Raw genomic sequence first — 19,810 nt, 5'->3', positions numbered from 1 at the left:
GCGGACACTTGTGTCCGTATTTATTGCCAAATGACATTTTTTTTACGACCACGAAGTAGTTTTACAGTCGTTCTGGGTCACCAGTGTGAAAACCTGGTGTCCATCCCTGCTGCGAGCTTATGTACCATGGGCAGAAGTTGCAACTGCCATCGTTCTGTCTCAACGACGTCAGTTTTCTTTCAACTCTTTTCATATTATGAACTCTCCGCTCCCCATCGAAAGTTTAAAAATGCACATCATCATCATCCATTGTATTTCCTTGTCTTCTCCTCACTCTACTTGGTGGTCTGGAACCAAACTTTGCGCAAAATAAAATCTTTATTCAGAAAAACTGTACAATTGGAATCACGATTTAAACGTCTGGAATCGAATTTGACCATTATTCTTGATTGATTCTTACAAATTAAATAATTTTGAAACTTTATTAGCAATTCTTGATTACTAAATGTTAATTTTGAATCCAACTGTAGGTTCTGTGATCGATGTGCAATATTAGTCATGAATCTGTGGTGGTTCGGGGGGAAAAGGGCAGGGCGAAATTTTTTCTTCCTGTTGAGTTTCCAAAACCGAAAAGGATGGAAAATTCACAAAGAAAATTAGGAGACGTTCACAAGAACAAAGGCTTTTGATCAGAAATTTTTACCGTTTGACTTATAGTGTTTGTGCTGCCATCTGACATCCAAATAAAAGACTACTCATGCGGTGGCATTAAAGTTCAGATCAATTCTCCGTGACCACATTAGATAGCGAGAAATCGGGACATGCGATAAGTAACTTTTAAAGCGTTTTGTTCCGAGTAGATAACTCAAACTTTTAAATCGTTTTTTTCTAGTCATAATAAGCTTTTCTTTGATTTTAGAAACATTTTTTTCTTAAAACGTTTAGAAATATTTTTCCGGTTACGGATTCAAACGTGGTATCGACTGCATATGGCTTCAGATGGTGCTAGTCTTTAGGACTTCTTTCATTATTATATTTTGCGCGTTGACGACGCTTGGAGGTTCTCGCCGTATGCGAAAGGGAGTGATCTCTCGTCTGTTTTTTTTTTTTTAAATGTCGTTGTATATCGCCGACTATTCGAGCGTGTCGATCCTCACCGAGAGTTCGAATTGATGTGCGTGTGGCATGATAACCCACCGATTTATTATTTACTGCTAACGGCGGCGGAGCTGTGAGTGATATTCTAGGGAAGAGCTGATTGGCAATGTGTCAAGTTCGTCACAACGGTGCAATGCCGAGTTAGAAAAATTTTCGAAGAGGGGGAAAAAGTCACGTATTTCGAGCGGACGTCAGTGAGAGTTACTTGAATTCGCCGATCAACAACAAATCGTGGCTATCACGTCAGTCGTGGTTTATCCGAAGAGCTTCTCCGACCTTGAATGCTGGGCCCCCGCCATGCCCGTCCGCAAACAAGGTATGCATACATCCATCCAGTGGCTGTCATTGTGCGTTATTCGTGACGTCTCTTGTCAAAGTTGAACTCGTGGTGTTGCGACTTTTTATTTGTGAATAACAAATTCTTTCTACTCATATATTGTTTGTAATCACAGCAGTGCCGTCTTAAGGCATTGCCCCCACCCGGGGACCTCAAAAAAATGAGATCTGGGTGAAATTTTCGAAAATTTGTTTGGTAGGGGCCTCAGAAAAATCAATTTGCCCGGGGGCCCCATGATGCTCTTAAGACAGCCCTGAATCACAGTCAATGTAGCTTGCCTATACAATCATTCGCAATGCAAAATTCTAATTATTAAGCAATGGGGGTAGGCCCCAGGCATGGGTTTCTCATTATGCCTTATAGAGGCAATAGATGAGAATTGCATCTTTTGTTCCTGTTATGAAGGCCGTTTAGGGCATCTATGAAGCCTTGACCATCTCTATGCTTCATCGCTACTATTATCATGTCTCAAAGGGGAAAGGGTGAGCTATAACGGAACAACTTTTGTGTTTTCCCTTTTTTGGTGAGAAAATATTCAAAAAGCATGACGAGAGGTTGCCATCAGTGAAACGGTTAATTTTCCAAAAGTAGTCACCACCAGTGCGACTTTTTTTGCGCCATAATTTGAAACCCAACCGCTGAATCTGTCTTTGTTAGTTTTCTTTCAACTCTTTTCATATTATGAACTCTCCGCTCCCCATCGAAAGTTTAAAAATGCACATCATCCATTGTATTTCCTTCACTCTACTTGGTGGTCTGGAACCAAACTTTGCGCAAAATAAAATCTTTATTCAGAAAAACTGTACAATTGGAATCGCGATTTAAACGTCTGGAATCGAATTTGACCATTATTCTTGATTGATTCTTACAAATTAAATAATTTCGAAACTTTATTAGCAATTCTTGATTACTAAATGTTAATGGGAAAGGGTGAGCTATAATGGAACAACTTTTGTGTTTTCCCTTTTTTGGTGAGAAAATATTCAAAAAGCATGACGAGAGGTTGCCATCAGTGAAACGGTTAATTTTCCAAAAGTAGTCACCACCAGTGCGACTTTTTTCGTGCCATAATTTGAAACCCAACCGCTGAATCGGTCTTTGTTAGTTTTAGCAACTCATTATCTCTTACTATCTTTCATCAGCTGCATACAGCGGAACCTTGATGCCGCTGTGGTGGTCGAGTGGGTCATAGTGATGGACTCGCGTGGCGAGGTCCCGGGTTTGAACCCGACTGTTGCCACAGTGGTGGTCGGCTGAAGTTGGTTTTCTGTGGTTCCCAACTTCAAGGTGCAAATACGAGCCGATGTCCCCCCTTTAAAAAGTCAGTACAAATGTAATTCAATCATAACACATCACTCACTTCACTTCTGAAATATAGATGGCGGCACTGAAAAATCAAACAACATACGCACTCAGACTGTTAGGTACACACGTGTGCCACTTAAATGCTCTGTAAATTTGCCCAGGACACTTATGTGATCTAGAACCGTGTCGCAGATTACTCAAGGAGATCTTCAAATACACAGACGGTCACTTGAGATGTCTGGAAATGTGCTGCGGACCACTTAAGTGATGTGGAACTGCACAGCGGGCCAGTGAACTATAAATAGGCAGATTTATTCGTTTTTATAAAAATTGGGTTTGAGGTCGTAGGCCGCATCTGATAACTGCTGTACAATCGTGGGGTCACGGTGACGGACTCGCATTCTGAGGTTCCAGGTTTGAACCCCGGGAACTGTTGGTTTTCTGTGGTTCCCAACTTCAAGACGCGAATGCGAGCCGATCTCCCCGTTAAAAAGTCTCGCTACAGAGAGCAACAGTCCTAGAAACAGTACAAATGTAATTTAATCATAACACATCATTCACTTCTTAAATATAGATGGCAGCACTGAAAAATCAAACACAACACTTCAGTTCTGTTGTGGTGGGTTGGTAAGATGCGGAGTTACAGATAGTAAGGGTTCAGGGTACATGGGTTCAAACCCGCCCACCTACAGAAAAATACACTTTTGCCGCTGTGGTGGTCGAGTGGTTACAGTGCCGGACTCGTGATGCGAGGATCCGGGTTCGAACCCCACAGTGGTGGTCGGCTGAAGTTGGTTTTCTGTGGTTTCCAACTTCAAGGCGCAAATGCGAGCCGATCTCCCCGTTAAAAAGTCTCGCCACAGAGAGCAACAGTCCTACAACGGTAAATCATTCAACCATAACACTTCACTCATAGTTAGTAAAACTGGGGGCAGATGACAGCACTACACATAACAAGCATTACACAGAAAAAACAAAACTTTACGTCAGGTTGCACTACACGTACACGCACATTCCCGCATGTATCGATTCGTTGGGGGGTTCCGCGGGGGGGGGGGGGGTGTGGTGTAGCAGTAGTAGGTAGGGGCTCGGGGATCTTTGATGCAGCCACCTCGTTGGGCAATTTGCCTGTTGTGGCGTTGTATTTGTATTTGTATATATGCACTCAAAGACTGTTAGGTATACACACACAGTTACACTTCCGGCACAATTCACTAGGTAGTAAATCGCATATAGAGGGTGATAGACCTGAGTTGTGCTTGGTTTGAAAGAAAGAAAGAAGCGGAACCTTGATATAACGATAGTTTGTGGACCACAAAAAAGTGTCCGTGTAGAGGGATCAACGCTATATCGAGAGGCAGCAGTTCAACATTAGAGTACAGACATGATAAGATAGACAAGACTTAAAAAAATATCATTGTAGAGGGATTTATCTTTACATCGGTTATCGTTGTAGCGAGGTTTCACTGCATTTTGTTGATTCAGTTTTTTGTGTGTAATTTTATGCATATTGGATTAATTCATGCAATAAATTCCTTTTTTTAGTGTATCAAGTGGTTCCCGCTTTTGCAATGTTCCCTCTTAAAATGTTTTTCCTGCTTAGTACGACTTATATTTCCGTTGTTACAGCTTTTACTAACATTCATCTATATTTCCCGCTTACAAAGTTTTTTTTAATGAAAAATGTTATAAGTAGGATTCCCTGTAATTGTATGTATCTGCTGGCCTTCTTGAATTGACTGTCGCGAAAAAGACTATTGTTCGACGCAAAATGAAAATGTTGCCATGTTGGTGTTGACTATGTTTATGGAAAATTATCCAGAGTCATGTTTTTGGGCTACTTTCCCTGCCAAAGCTATGGCTGTTAGAATGAAAAAAAAATGATGGTAAAAAACAAAATTCTTTAGAGCAAATAAGGGATCAAGACTAAAAAATATAACATCCCAGACTGAATACAGAATTGAAAATAATGAAAACCCTGACTCTTTCAAATAGAGTGAAACCTGTGTATAATGATATTGTCTATAACTATGTCCCCAACATACCGCTACCTGCCTATAACCTTAAAATACCAACTAAAATGAAAACTGTTATCTTCTGATATGTCCACGTTTCTGAAAGACGTTAGCTTAACAATATTTTCTCTGGTCCCGGCTGAATTCCTATTCACTAGGAAACAGCACAAATGCTCAAACTGTCTATAACAGTATTTTTCTTGGTCCCTAGTGTCGTTATAGACAAATTTTACTGTAATTCAATGGTTAGGACACAGAAAGCTCTCTGGGCTCAATAAAAAACACGATTGCTGGATTAAAATTATAGGAGCTAGTATGTAAAAAATTAATTAAAATATGAAATATATGTACAATCTGAGAGAATCCACATATAATCCCCCACAACAAATTCCAGATCAAATATTCCAACGGAAAAAAAACCAAAGCTATTTAACATACTGTCCGGGAAGATATGATTGCGATTCGCCAATTCGTCGCATCTACTTTTTCTTCCCACGCACATAACATTGTTTAAGCTTATGCTATTAATTAATGTAGCGATAAAGTTATGTTTTCATCGCTCTGGAGCAAGTTTTGCACTTTTCTTTAGCAGTCTTAAATATTAAAGCTTTCTGATTTTCCCCCCTTCGTGAAATAAACAGTGACCTATTAGTATGTAACATACTGAGAAAACTGCGATACAACGTATAACAAAGAATAAAGTTTCAGAAATGGGCTAACTGACTGGATTAATTCGAATTACGTGGTTTATACAAAAGCCTATTATTACTAGCTATATCTTTGGGGGGAAATGTCACTTTCAGACGATAACCAACAGTCACAAATGGAATAGGGGTGGGGCAACCCCTAGAAGCCCAAGGAAATAATAGTGGTTGAAAAAAAATATTCACAGAAGAATATATGGCTAACCCCCCTGGAAGAAAAGAGCGATAATGGGATACTATAGTAACAACTGTTGTTCCCCAATAATTAAAGAATGTACAATGCAATCTACCACTCCCTCCGCTCCCCCTGCGCGTGGGCTCAAGTCTCATATATATATATGGAATAACTGACAATGTTATGATGACAACCCCTAATGTTTTCTTCATTTTGGCACATCTGTTGCAAAGGACGCTCCAGGTATCTATGAGGCCTGAAGCCTCTATGATCTATCTCTATGCTTGACTGCTAATGTTATCACCCCCAAAAAAGAGGGGGCAGTGGCTCTCCCCAGAAGGATCTTAAAGAATCCACCAAAGTACCGAACTAGCGTGTATCGATATTGGCAGCTCATTGTGATGCCTCAGACAAAAGTTTATGGGAAGCGCTGTTCCTAGGAGCTGTGTGATGCACACTTTGGGAAGACAATAAAAAGAACTGAAGTGATGGGCATGTGATATGCATTGTGAAGTTGATATACAATGTTTTATTAGAACTGCTTACAGCAACTGAAATTAGCCCTGGTGGTAGCATGCAGAATCGATTATTGCAAGAATCGCTGGTTCGCATCCAACTTGTAAACTTCAAATTTTATTTTCCCTTCATTGTGGTTTTCTTTGCTTATTTACCTATTATGCTGTCAACAATTTTGATTTACGTCGATTTGCAGAAATGCTATTTAGAATATGTGTGGTACACTTAGTTCTGGTAGGTAGCTATGTTTACACGTGTACATGTAAGCTGCCCACCGAATAAATGTGCAGCATACTTCGTTTTTAAAAGATACGACAAGCTATTAAGAGGTACATTGCATGCCGTGCTGATGCTTTAAAGCATAGTTTCTCATCCTTTTTTGTCCCATCGCCCCTCAACATAATCTAACCCATATGATCCTATGTTGTACCTGTAGCTTCTACCGCCCCTGGAACATTCCATCACCCCCCAGGGGCCATTAATGCCCACATTGGGAATCACTGCTTTAAAGGATACACAAACCATTATATCTGCCATACACCAAATGAATGTATAGTGTTTTTCGTCTTTAAAAGATACGACAATCTATGTAATGTCACTTCTGTTACGTTATCACCCTTGTATGTAACCTCATCCTAAAAGAAACTCAACAAATTCACGAAGTATACCCATGAAATCTGTTTTCATATACAAATAAAGGGGGAATAATCGTAATTGGTAATTGCTTGGTATAATCATAAATGCTGATGATAATAATAATGCATGTTTCCTAAGTTTTTTGTTGTGATTCCAAGATTATATAATGTGTTGAAGCTTTTCGTCGTTTTTATATTCAGCTTATATTTAGTTTCTGTTGCAGAGGCCCACAGGGCTCTAGAGCTCTTGGAAGAGTATCACTGCAAGTTGAATAAGCCTCAGGACAAGCAGCTCCGCAATGCGATAGAACGTGTGATCAGAATATTCAAAAGCCGCCTCTTCCAGGCGCTTCTTGGTGAGCATGTTTTCTCTGTCTTTTGTATGTGGCATTTCATTTCTTATACAATACAGAATGTCATGGCTGCAATCATTTTTCCCCTGTAAAATATTTTGCAGTGTTGGCGCTAATTTATTTAGAAATATTTCTAAACCTTTCGACTGTGTTTAGAAAACTGGCATATGATATTTGGGTGGAAACCAAGTTTAGTTACCCTTATTGGGTGCCAAGTCGGTGGGTCGCAACCAGACACATAATGTAGGTAAATAAAAAGGGTTTTTTTCACGCTCATCTGTTTTTTTTTCCCATCCTTCTTTCTCCACAGCGCGATAGTAATCCATGTTATACAATGAAACCTGCGTGAAATGGAACATCATTAGACTTAAATAATATTCCGTTTTAGGCGGATTTCCATTGTATAAAGGTGCATTAATCGTTGAACAGATTATATTTTGATTCCGTTTGAGACAGGTTTCCATCTCACACGATGTCCTTCTTAGACAGGTTTCGCTGTATATGGGAATAATCCAAAAGTGCATCCACATGTTCTATATGCATGTCTTTTCTCCATGGCACAGTAATAATTCATGTTATATATAGTAAGAATAATCCAAAGGGTATCCATGCTTGTTTTATATATCAATGAAAGTGAATAGATGGTACTCTTGTACTGCCGAATTTTAAAACATTAATCATGAAAATGTAAGATGAAATTTACTGGAAAAATAACCATTAATTCTAATTACAGACCCATTTCAGTCCTCCCTGTACTTTCTTAAGTTTTTGAGAGTGTTAAAAGAACAAATTACTTGAATACCTAAATGCGAGAAATTTCTTCTCGAAAAACCAATATGGATTTCTGCCCGAGTCTAACACCAAAAAAAGCCCTAATCTCAACTAATTTTACCTATAATAGTGTAGACAACAATAAAGAAACAATTGCAATATTTCCAGACATTTGATACAGTTAACCATGAAATTTCATGACTTAAACTCTATTCTATTGGCATCAGAGGTTATATATATAACTTTTTTCAAATCGTACTTGGTAAACCGACATCAACATGTGAAAATAAATAGCTTACTATGCAACAGTATGTCAATTAAAGGCAGAGTTTTCCATGGGGTCAATCTTGGGCCCACTGCTATTCCTTATATATATCAATGATTTATGCAAATTAAAAATAAATTGGAAAACTGATAAGTTATGCAGGCGACACTGTCCTTCTTTACTCATACAATAATCGAAACGACCTGCAAAATATGATCAATGAAGATCTCCTGAAAATTCGGAACTGGTATTCGGTCAATGACACAGAAGTCAATGTTGAGAAAACCAGATATATGTGGTTTAAGCTGAAAGAAAAATACAATGATACAGAATACAATCTCTCACTAATATATCATAATAACGACTGTCAAATTTCACATAACTAATTGTACAAACCTAGAGAAAGTTAATTCCATAAAATGTCTAGGTCTAAACGTCGATTCAAATCTAAAATGTCTAATTCAAATCTTATTAGCCAGCATGTTTTATTCTTACCACATTTTCTATTCTTGGGGTTTATTCTGATAGTGCAAGGTGATACAAAAAATCTCATACAAGTGGCCAGAATATAAATTTTCTTTTGTATTAAGTATCTCAATTGCTCAAAATTATATACAGTACCAAAATTTCTCATTCTTACTGTATTTTCTAATTTTAAGCTACATTCTGATGCTCTATGGTAGGCAAATTCACGAATGAGGATTGCATCAGGTGGTGGTGGTGCATTACCTCAGCCTTTTTTCCCCCTTCACAAAGAAGCAGCAACAGTAGTGACTTCACTGGCATGCTAATAATCCAGGTGGTCTTATAATCCAAAAGAAGACCAATGTACTAGTAGTTATATTACTTCACACACATTTTCTTTCCATAGGAAGCAGCACATCTCGTACTGTATAACGCCACCGGGCTTAATATTGAATTATTATTATTATATATTTTTAACATTATCCCCTGTTAATCAAGGTTCTATTGTACTTAAAAGCCTGAAATTGACCAGTTCATGATGTGGCCAGTGATCCCTGCCCAAAAAAAATTTTCAGTTAGAAATTCCTTGGAATATTTACAGGGTAGAAAGTTCCGATTCCAAAACATGAATAAGAACTTCTTCTACTTCACCGCAGGGTTGTTTGGTTTAAACCACGTTGGTTTAAACCATGGTTTAAACCTTGGTTTTAACCAACTGGTTTTTTTAAAAAAACCACTTTGGTTTTTTTCAAAAAATCAAATAAAAGTGGCCTAAATATCATTTTTTTTCCCTGAAAAATATCATATTTGTTCATTATTAGCCAAATGTTTCATTTTTACTTCATTTTATATCCTTGGGGTACATTCTGACGATATATCTTTAAATGACATAAGATTTTATAAGTGGTTTTTTTCAAAAAGTCTTATAAAAGTGGCCAGAATATATATATTTTTTTTCATATGAAGTATCTTAGTCATTTAAAGTTATATAAAAGCCAAAACTTCTCATTCTTACAACATTTTCTAACCTTTGGCTACATTCTGATGCTCTATCTTTAGCAAATTCATGAATAAGGATTGCATCACACATCTGAATGTAGTGGTGTATTACATATCTCACAGGGTTTCTTTTTCCCTTCACAAAGAAGCAGCTACAGTAGTGACACCATCATGCTAGGGGCAGGTGGTCCTATAATCCAATAAAGACACCAGCTGTCCTTAAAGGACAAAGACTAGTGTACTAGTTGTTACATTACCTCACATACATTTTCATTCCCATAAGAAGTAGCACATCTCCTACTGTATATCTCCCAGTCTTAATATTCAATAGTTGTTTTTTTATACTTTCACACACACACTGTTAAGCCTAGTTAATCAAGGTTCTACTGTATAGTAGTAACAGATTTATAAAAAATAATCAGCTATATACAGGGTGATTATAATTTAAGTTTTGATTCCAAAACTATACAATAAGTACTGATCGGAATGACCTGAAAATTTGCATGGATACTCCTGAAGCAATGGACGTTTCTTTCGCAAAAGAAAAAAGTGCAAAATGTGCAAGTAAATGATGCTGTACTTGGCCAGCAGTATAATCTATTTTGTGCAACCACATCATTTCGGCACTTCCACAGCATCAGTGTGTGGATAGAACTTCTATCAAGATGCACATTGCAATACCAGCAAAGCAGCTGCTGAAGACCCATTTTGACAGGATGCACCTTAACCCTTGCAACTACTGGCTGTGGGGGTACCTCAAAATGTTATAAACAGTGGTCAGATTGCAAACTTTGATGAATTGTAATCTCCAGCACATTCCCTATATGTTAGAAGTTCCTCATTCCTCAGGAATATGAACGGGGGAAAGGGGGCGCATTTGGTTTAATAAAGCTGAGTTGCAAGCACATCCACATTATGACCATGGCATATTCCGATTCTGCTGTTGAACAAGAATTTTTGTGCTTTCAACCTCATAGCCAGAACACGCTGTGGACAACATATTTAACATTTTTTGAGTAAGTTGTAGTTATTTGTTCAATTACTTCATTTTTTTTGTGATGTTTCCGTGAATTATGGACTCGTGCAATACTATAATTAAGTTATAATTTTGCCTTGACTGGCTGTCGTTTCCATTCTGCGAGCAAATTTCCCACATGTTGGATGATGTCATTAATTTTACATTTTTAAGTATTTTTTCCCCTTTATCAAATAAAATTGAATTTTTTCAGGAATATTCATGTCAATTTTCAAGTCATTCTGACAATCGCTCTTTTTTTAGTGTTTTGAAATCAGAACCTTAGTTATAATCACCCTGTATATCGTAAATCATCGTTAATTAATCTGCATTATTTATGCATCATTAAATGCATTATATTCACCTAATTTTTATTACTTTTTTCAAAATAGCTTCGTAATTAAGTATACTGAAAGTAACTGGAGAAAAACCTTTATATGCTATATGATTAATAATAACATTAAAAGAATTTTCAAACACACAGTAATCCATTGAGTTAAGCAAAAAATAATTAAATGGCAAAAGTTGGTTTTTGTTAAAATTTAATAAATATTTATTGATTAATTAGCATGGGAATAGTGTTAATTACATTAATAAACATTTCATTTTTGTTAATTATTGGAAGTTAGAATGATTTTTCAGAAATTTCATTGTTTTTAATGTTAATACTATTTAAACCAAAAAAACCGGTTTAAACCAAAAAAACCTGGTTTAAACCAAAAAAACCCGGTTTTTTGGTTTTTTTCAAAAAAACCGTTTTTTTTACCAACCCTGCTTCACCGAACACCAACTCTGGCCATATCACTATATTGTAATTTACTGTCATTAATGAGATGATAGTGATAGGAACCGAGAGACACCCAGGCTCTGTCACACTCTGTGATATAAGTTGTTGTTCCTGGGGACTTGGGTGGAAAATTAATGAGATGGGTTAGAAATTAAGGCACTGTCTAATAGTGGTCACCTCAAGCTCATTAGGGAAAATATCTTATCTATATCCTCCCTCAGGTTCGGACCCAAGACCGTGACAGCAACCTTCATGGTGGTAGACGAGCATCTGACCACCAGGCCACTCGGGCGCAATAAGAACTGTTGGTCAGAATGGCTTGAAAATATGATGGGTCCATTGTATGAAACAATGGAATTTTCTTTAATGAAAGAAAAAAAACCTCACCAGCAGTATAATCTACTTTGCGCAACCACATCATTTCGGCACTTCAACAGCATCAGTGTGTGAATAGCAGGGTTGGACAAATCCCAGATGCCAGGGTGACTAGAAAATCAGTTTTGGCACCTAAAATTTTATACTCATTGTTGCTAAAATGAAGTGTTTAAGTGTGAAATTTTTTTTTTGCTTTTGTAATAATGTGTCTCCCAACATGAGAGTGGGTCATAAAGTCCTGGAAAAGTTAAAAAAAACATTACTCAGAACTGTTTTTCTTGGAGAAAAACATGCTTTGCTCTTAACAAATTTGGCTGGCACTGAAATTTTTATTTTATTTGTCCAGCCCTAGTGGATAGCACAACTTTTATCAAGATGCACATTGCAACACCAACAAAGCAGCTGCTAAAGAACCATTTTGGCAATAACAAGATGACATGATACCTGGCCGTTTACTATAACCCATGCAACTTTTGGGTTTGGGAATACCCCAAAATGTTATGTGCTGTAGTCAGATTCCAAACTTTGGTGAATTGAAAGCACATCCACATTACCATGTCATAGACCTACCCGATCTGTTGTTGAACAAGCACTTTTGTTCTTCCATCTCACAGCCAGAACACAGTGGACAACGTATTAATATTCTTGTGTAAGTTGTAGTTGTTTGTTTAAATGGCGAACTCTCTCTCTCGATTCATCCTACTGATGTACATACATCAAAATTTATTTCTCTGTATCAAATTCTTTTACAGAATGATAGAGATCTTGACTATGTATTGATAAAGGAATAGATGAGAAATACTTTACATGCCTCTTTGGAGTTGAAGTGGTCGTGGAATTTGATTACAAAAGCAAACACTATTTATAAGAAGAATATAGTCACATTTTGATCTGGCAGGCCTCCAATACAAATGCTTGCAGAAGCTCCTTCCTCGACTGTTAGTTGCTGTAAATTTGAAGTATCAGTTTTTTTTAATGGGGCGTTTGCACATATTCTTGCTTTGATTTTATTTTGCAGAACAAATTTTGTGCCAAGTTTTTCCTTCAGCAAACAATGCTGGAGAAACTGGTAAAGATGGAAAGTTCTGTTGTGCAGGTGAATTCGAATTTGGTTATTACTTATCCCACCTGAATCAGGAGTGTTACTTTTTTTTATTTCGTAATTCAAGTCATTAATTTTTTTTGTTTTTGTGTTGATGAACTTTTTATATTTTGTACCTTATCTATGTTTTGTTGAGAATGAAAAGATATGTTACAAAGTCAATTTAGAAATATGTTTTTCGTCTTTAGATATTCAAGAGTTCTATGAAATAACCCTCCTAGATGATACTAAAAGCATCCAGCAGAAAACGGCTGAGACATTGCAAATAGCTAGCAAATGGGAAAACAGCCCTCCTCTTTCTGGCATCCATTCCACGAGCGAGATAGTAAGAGTTTTTCAGTGAATCTCATTTGGTACCTTTTTTGTGTGGGTGTTGTTTCATAGCTTCATGTTGGTGAAACACTGGGGCTCGACAAATCGAGGAAAAAAATTATCACAGATAGAAACATTTTTTGGACAATTAATATTCATAATATATAATTGGGCAAATAATATTAATTATTTTCAATACTAATTTTTTAGTCACTATGGCCACCTGGGATTTGTCACTCCCTGGTAAAACTCATACCTTCTGTGCATGTTGGAATATACATATACAGGGTGGTTATAAAGTTCCTGTACTCTAAATAGTTTCTCTTAAAAACTGTTTATCTGACTACTGCCATATTTTTAGGATATCTTGTGACCATGGGAGAGATATTTATGAAATTTAAAAAAAAAAGAAGTTTTTATTGCATTTTACATTTTCTCGTGGTCCATATAGCGTACAAGGTTGGATTTTTGACTGGTTTAAACTGTATAAAACAGTCAAAAACTTAAATCAGTGCTTTTGGATAATATTTTGAACGAAGTAGGTTGATAAATGATGAGAAACTTACTTTTTTTGAATATATTTTGTTTTATTTTTAAACACTAATTTATTACAATAATTAAAAAAATATATTAATTGTAATTTACAATTTTGAATTTTTCAACAAACAGAGTCTAGAACAGATAATATATAATTTTATGGTCCATTTTATCTAAACTATTGAATTACCTGCATTCAATTTACTAAGCGAAATAGAGCACATATTGTGAATAAAGCTGTTTATTGAAAATATGTGTGATAGAAGATCACAGGGTTAGGTTTTTTGACCTCAAAAACTTGTCAATGTTGCCATTTTTACTTTTGCACTTCATCATCATCAATCTTTGGCGTTCCAATTGGGAAAAGCTTAGGCACATTTTGCCCATTACTCTAATACCAAGTAGTATAACACAAGTTGTGAGTTGTGGATCATGTAAATATGAAGAAATATGATTCTGTGAAAGAAATTCCCAGAGTTTGCACAGCGTTGGGAAAGAAGGGCGTTAAGAAGGTGCTACCATTTTGCTGAATTCCTGTACGTGGGAAAATATAGAAAACTGCAACTGATAAAGGCAATATCTAAATATTTGAGGCTGCTCCTGTCTGCGATACCCTTTTTAGGAAAAGATGCAGAGGATGTCTCCCAGTGATATGGCCAAGGAACTCAACGTGAATACTTTTGCACTTAGAATAAGTTATAGGAGCTTTTCTGGAGAATCGTATGCGATCAGCACTGCTAAATTAAAGGACATTTTGTTCCTACAATTTAGGCTAATATTTTTATTGCTATCTATATTCTAATGTTATGCACAATATGGGAATCATTTTAAGTATTGGTGATTAGCTAGATAATTTTTAATAACAGAAATCAACATTATATATAGGGTATGGTGAAAAAACTTTTTAAACACCTATCTGTTACGAAAAGAGTACAGCAGATGGTTTATGTCAATACACATATATGAGCAGTTGAAGAAATTTTTGAAGTTCGGGAATCATGTTGAATTGAAGAATATCAAATAGTTCCATAGTTTTTCCTTCAGCGTTTATATGTGTTATGCTCTATTGAAATTGTATATTTCACATGAAAAAATACACATATATTCAAAATGATCTTGTAGAGCAGAAAATAATTTTGCAATCCTATTAAGTATTTATTCTTTGTATAGCATAGTGACTTCAAACATTACATGCAATCAATGTGTGCAGTTTCAACCAGAATTTTTATATTGAAAAGCAACACTTAAGGTTCTGGGTAGTTTTTGACGTGACAGTTTAAACCAGTGGTTCTCAACCTTTTTTTGTCCATGGCCCCCTTTCAACCATTTCTCATTCCTGTGGCCCCACCCTCTCTTGCGAACATGAATAATTTTCTACTCCCCTTCCCGTTTTCCCATTAGAAGATAGTTATTAAAAAATTGTATGAAGTATATAAATATGTTTGAATTTAATTTGATTAATTTTTAATTTATGAAAATAACGGAAGAGCAAAATAAATGTAATAGAATACAGTAAAAAAAATAAAATAAATTATTTTCAATCAATGTAAATTCTGCGCTTGAAGACGACACAATGTCATCAAGTTACTCTTTACTGGATGAAAAATTTGTATTATTTCAAATTAGTTTGTTTTTGTGTAAATGATTATGGTTTCATTGAGAAAATGTCAGTTGTGTAGCTCCCAAAATACGCATTCTTATAGTGATAAAAATCGCAAAAAGTGGTAGCAAGCAGTTTTATTAATTTTATTCTCTTCATGTGGATAAAAGTAGTAATGAGGGAGTAGCCACACAAATGAATCACAATTGAAAAGTTCAACCTTTCACATCGTTTTCAAAAATAATGCATGCATCAAGGATATAGGTTTATGTTGTAGCTCTACTATGAATTTAAAAAAATGAACTAAAATACGTGTGAAAAATTTTTAAATATTTTTTTGAAACATTCATTCCAGAGAAATCATGTACGCAGTCAGGGCCGGATTAACCATTAAGCAAAATAAGCACGTGCTTAGGGCATCAGTACTATAGGGGCATCACACAAAAATATATCATATGGTATTTTTTTTTAATGCACAATTTTTTTTCAACATCGATCATCCGATAGAAGATCCTAAACTTTAAAGACACTTGATTACATGGTTGAAAATAAATATCACAAGGATGGCACAAAAGATGAGAAACTAATAATATTGCAAAATAGACTTCACGTTATTTTGCTGAGTTTTTTTATTATTTTTCACAATTTTCATAAACTACGCTCAGGGCTGTCTTAACATTATCATACGCCCACATAAAAAGCGGTTTTTTCTGAGAGAGGAAGTACTGCCTAGCTAAAAATTCCTACCTACCTATTTGCATATTTACTCTTGAAAATCGGAACCAGGTCTAATTGTCACTTGACACCCCGGAGAAGTGCCCGGAAGGGCCCGTGCAGTAAACCAAGTTCTACAGAATAAGGACGAGATTTTTGTGGGTCATTAAGTAGATCAACTGTGTAGTTTGATCTATAGAAGTAAAAGAAATGCTACCAGGTGTAAATTACAAACTCGAGAATGCATCTAAAAAGAAAAAAATACCCAATATATATAACACCTCCTCTTCCCCTAACTTCCAATTAGAGAGTTGTTGCTTTTTCTCTTTTGAGCCCAACAAACGAATTACATGTTTTAACTGCATTATTCCCTGAGATATTTAAATTCAAAAATGGGAGACAGGTCCTTGCTTAGGAGAATTTTGTGGCCCAATGCAAAAAAAAGATTTTTGTGGGGCTCCCTATAAAACTTTTTTATGTAGTTGCTCCCCGACTTACAAACTTTTTGGGGGGAAATCACAAATCTTGAAGGGGAATTTTTTTTTTCTATTACTCTCATTTTTTCATTATTGCAGGAACGCGTTGATAGTCTGGATCGTAATCAAACACGGTCCATTGAGAGGGAATGGCATTTAAATCAATTTCACAAAATTCATAAATTATTAATAATAATTAGCGTGGTCCAACTGCTGACACTTCATCGTGGCTCGAACCATATTGAACATACATCAATTTCTGTCATACTTTTAAATCGCTTCATCATCATCTATTTATCACATATACATTGCAATTCGATAACTTTGATCATTTTTCAAATTTTTTATTGCTGTTTTTGTTTAATTAATGTAAATTAATAGAAGTAAATTAATCAAGTACTGGAATTCCATGAGCCCCCACAAGAGTGGGGCTGACAGGCAGGATCGTCATAATAGCATCATAGGCCCCGAGCCAAGGGATTTTTTTGGAGGCCCTACCTGGAAAATTCTCAAAAAATTCAACTACGTCTCGTTTTTCTGAGGCACCTCATCTCTTGAGGACCTTCGGGCACTGCCCGGGGTGGGGGAAGCATGCACTAAGACGGCACTACCTAAGGTTTGCACCACGCATTCTACTTTTTCAGTTTTGAATCTGGTAACCCTATCTGAAGACCACATAATCCGTATTTTCACTTATTTGTTCGATCATCCATATTGCCCGAACGTTTTTGTGGAAAGAAATAATTATTTTTTGTACACAAAATCGATTATTGCAAATGTACGAATGTTGTTACCGAAATATTCGTCTCATAAAAAAATTTTATGCCAAAAAATAACAAAGAACTCTCTTTCATCATTGCATGATTTGCCTGAAATTTCGAGATTAAATGGCAGCGCCAACAGTATATAAATCAAGCCTCCGGAGAGAGTATGACGTCAGCGGTCATACCTTGGCAGTGCTGTGAGAACGGTGTCCCCCCAAAATCTTTCGTCGGAACATCACGTGACTCGGTGAAAACAAACACGATCCCCCGTTATTTTCTTATGGCATAAATAGGAGTTTAAACAATAAATGAAAAAAATATTTTTAGCATGGACAAGATAATTCCAAAATTAATGAAAGTTATAATTTCAGCATTAATGACAGAAATAATTTCAGCATTAATAAAAGAAATAATTTCAGCATTAATGAAAGAAACAAATCCAGAATTGATGAAAGCAATTATTTCAGAAGTAATGAAAGAAATAATAATTAATAAAGGAAATAATTCCAGAATTAATGAAAGAATATTCAAGAAATGATGAAGAAAAATTCCAGAATTAATGAAGAAAAATTCCAGAATTAATGAAAGAATATCCAAGAAATAATAAAGGAAAATTCCAGAATTAATGGAGGGAAATCCAGAATTAATGAAGGAAAATTCAAGAGATGATGAAAGAAATTATTCCACATTAATGAAAGGAATGATTCCAGTATTAATGAAATAAATAATTTAATCCCTTTTTATCTCTAGGTGAGTTCCCTATCCTTTTTTTAAATCTTTAAAACCCAATATTTAGAGACCGAACTGTACATTTCTATGGACAAATTGCCAGGTGGGAGGTTTGTTTTCACCGAGGTACCTGATTTCCTTGCATTTGATGTCGCTGCAGTCGCGATGGCTGGATCCATCGGCTCCCTCCAGTAATATAATCTCTGTAGTCTGCTTCTCTCCAGGTTACTTGTTTTGGACGTCTCCTTGTGTTCTGAAAAAATTCCTGAACTGGTAGTTCAAACTTCCAGTTCTGTTTGTGTGCTTAGCTTGTAGGGAACCGACTTCTTCACTGTCGTCTGCTCATTAAGAGGCTCTTTGTTTTGGACGTCTCCTTATGCTCAAATAAAATAACCGAACTTATAGTTTAAATTTCCAGTTCAGTTTGCGAGCTTTGTTTATAAGTAGGGTGACCATACGTCCCGTATTTCCCGGGACAGTCCCGGTATTTTCTCTTTTTTTGGCCGTCCCGGCTTTTTGGCAAAAGTGTCCCGGTTTTTCCCGTATTTCACACGACACCTACTTGAATTTTTATTCTTTATTGAAGTCGAAGATTGAGATTATTTTTCAACTCATAAATTATTTTATGATAGTTACAACTATATATGGGATATTAATCTCCCACATTTGCTTTGGTAAACGTTTTTTTTTTCGTGGAATACATTTTAATCCACTGCAATTTGCAGTAATGCATCATTTCCCGCCATTGTGATTTTTCCGTAATTTCAACAATATTTGGCAACTTTGTTTGGTTTTGGCATCGTTTTTGGTGATAATTGGCGATGTCCCGTATTTTCCCGTATTTGGAATCCCGATGTCCCGTATTTCTCTCGAGGAAATATGGTCAGCCTATTTATAAGGAACTAAGCAGAATAAATAATACGGTTTTTTTTTTAAATTGAACTTCATCACCACATGAGTCACTTTTAAATTTGACGTTAGATGGCAGCACATTACTGTAAAGTGGAGTGCGGAAAAATGCACTTTTTACGATCATGAAGCCGGGTTTCCCTAGGAATAGGTGTTTTGCGCCGCGTGAACCGAGCAGTATAATTTTGCGTCGGCAGCAACGTGCTACATAATCACGCTACGCATTTGTGTTTTCCTAGGAAAGCGCATCGGATCAGGACGGCTATGTTATAGTATATGGCTTTGGCATCAGCTACTCGGTCGTCTGCATACGAACCGAGAACACACAACAGTGAAGAAAGTATCGGCAAAACCGCGGCGCACGACGCATTTGACTTCAGAAACAGTCGGCCAATCACGCCCGACGTAAAGCGCTGTCGTCGGGCGTATTGCGCTCTGTAGGAAAACAGTCACGCTGCTTTTCTTATTGGTGAGTGGACGGCGTGTCGCGCTGGGCGAACCACGTTGCGCGCGGCACAGGAAACCTGCTCCTGGGAAAACCCGGCTGTTACCTGTCGTCTGCTGGTGTGGAGATCCTTTGTTTTGGATTTCTCCTTGTGTCTTGAAAAAATAACTGAACTGGAAGTTTGATTTTTCAGGTCAGTTTATAAGCTTTGTTTATAAGGAGCAAAGCTGAATGAAGAATTTAGTTTTTTATACCTGAGCTTCTTCATCATCACCACATAAGGCACTTCTGATTTTGAAAGTAGGTAGCAGCACCAACAATATTTTTGAAAATGAATGTCTTAACATGTATTCTAGAGTATTAAAGTAATTTTAAATTTCCCTTAAAATTGTTAGTGCCATTGTAAA

General features: G+C 36.4%; 1 protein-coding gene across 4 annotated transcripts in view; it reads left to right on the top strand.

The window, feature by feature from the left end:
• Positions 1–955: 955 nt before the first annotated feature.
• The window catches only part of LOC149067681 (disks large 1 tumor suppressor protein-like), a 144,990-nt gene continuing 126,135 nt past the window's right edge, over positions 956–19,810 (top strand). For 2 of the 4 annotated variants that reach the window (XM_089252203.1, XM_089252201.1), the window contains exons 1-3: positions 980–1,414; positions 7,010–7,141; positions 13,106–13,242. In XM_089252203.1, the coding sequence (XP_089108329.1) occupies positions 1,396–1,414; positions 7,010–7,141; positions 13,106–13,242 (288 nt within the window). In that variant the 5' untranslated portion in view covers positions 980–1,395. Of the gene's footprint in view, positions 1,415–6,997; positions 7,142–13,105; positions 13,243–19,810 lie in introns of all 4 variants that reach the window. The other 2 variants (XM_089252200.1, XM_089252202.1) reach the window with 2 other exon arrangements.

The sequence above is a fragment of the Pholcus phalangioides genome, unplaced genomic scaffold (assembly GCF_987345545.1).
Source record: "Pholcus phalangioides strain wild (caught in Gottingen) unplaced genomic scaffold, Ppha-v1.0 ptg000028l_1, whole genome shotgun sequence".
In the NCBI taxonomy this organism is placed as follows: Eukaryota; Metazoa; Arthropoda; class Arachnida; order Araneae; family Pholcidae; genus Pholcus; species Pholcus phalangioides.
This window is presented reverse-complemented; position numbering and strand designations above follow the sequence as displayed.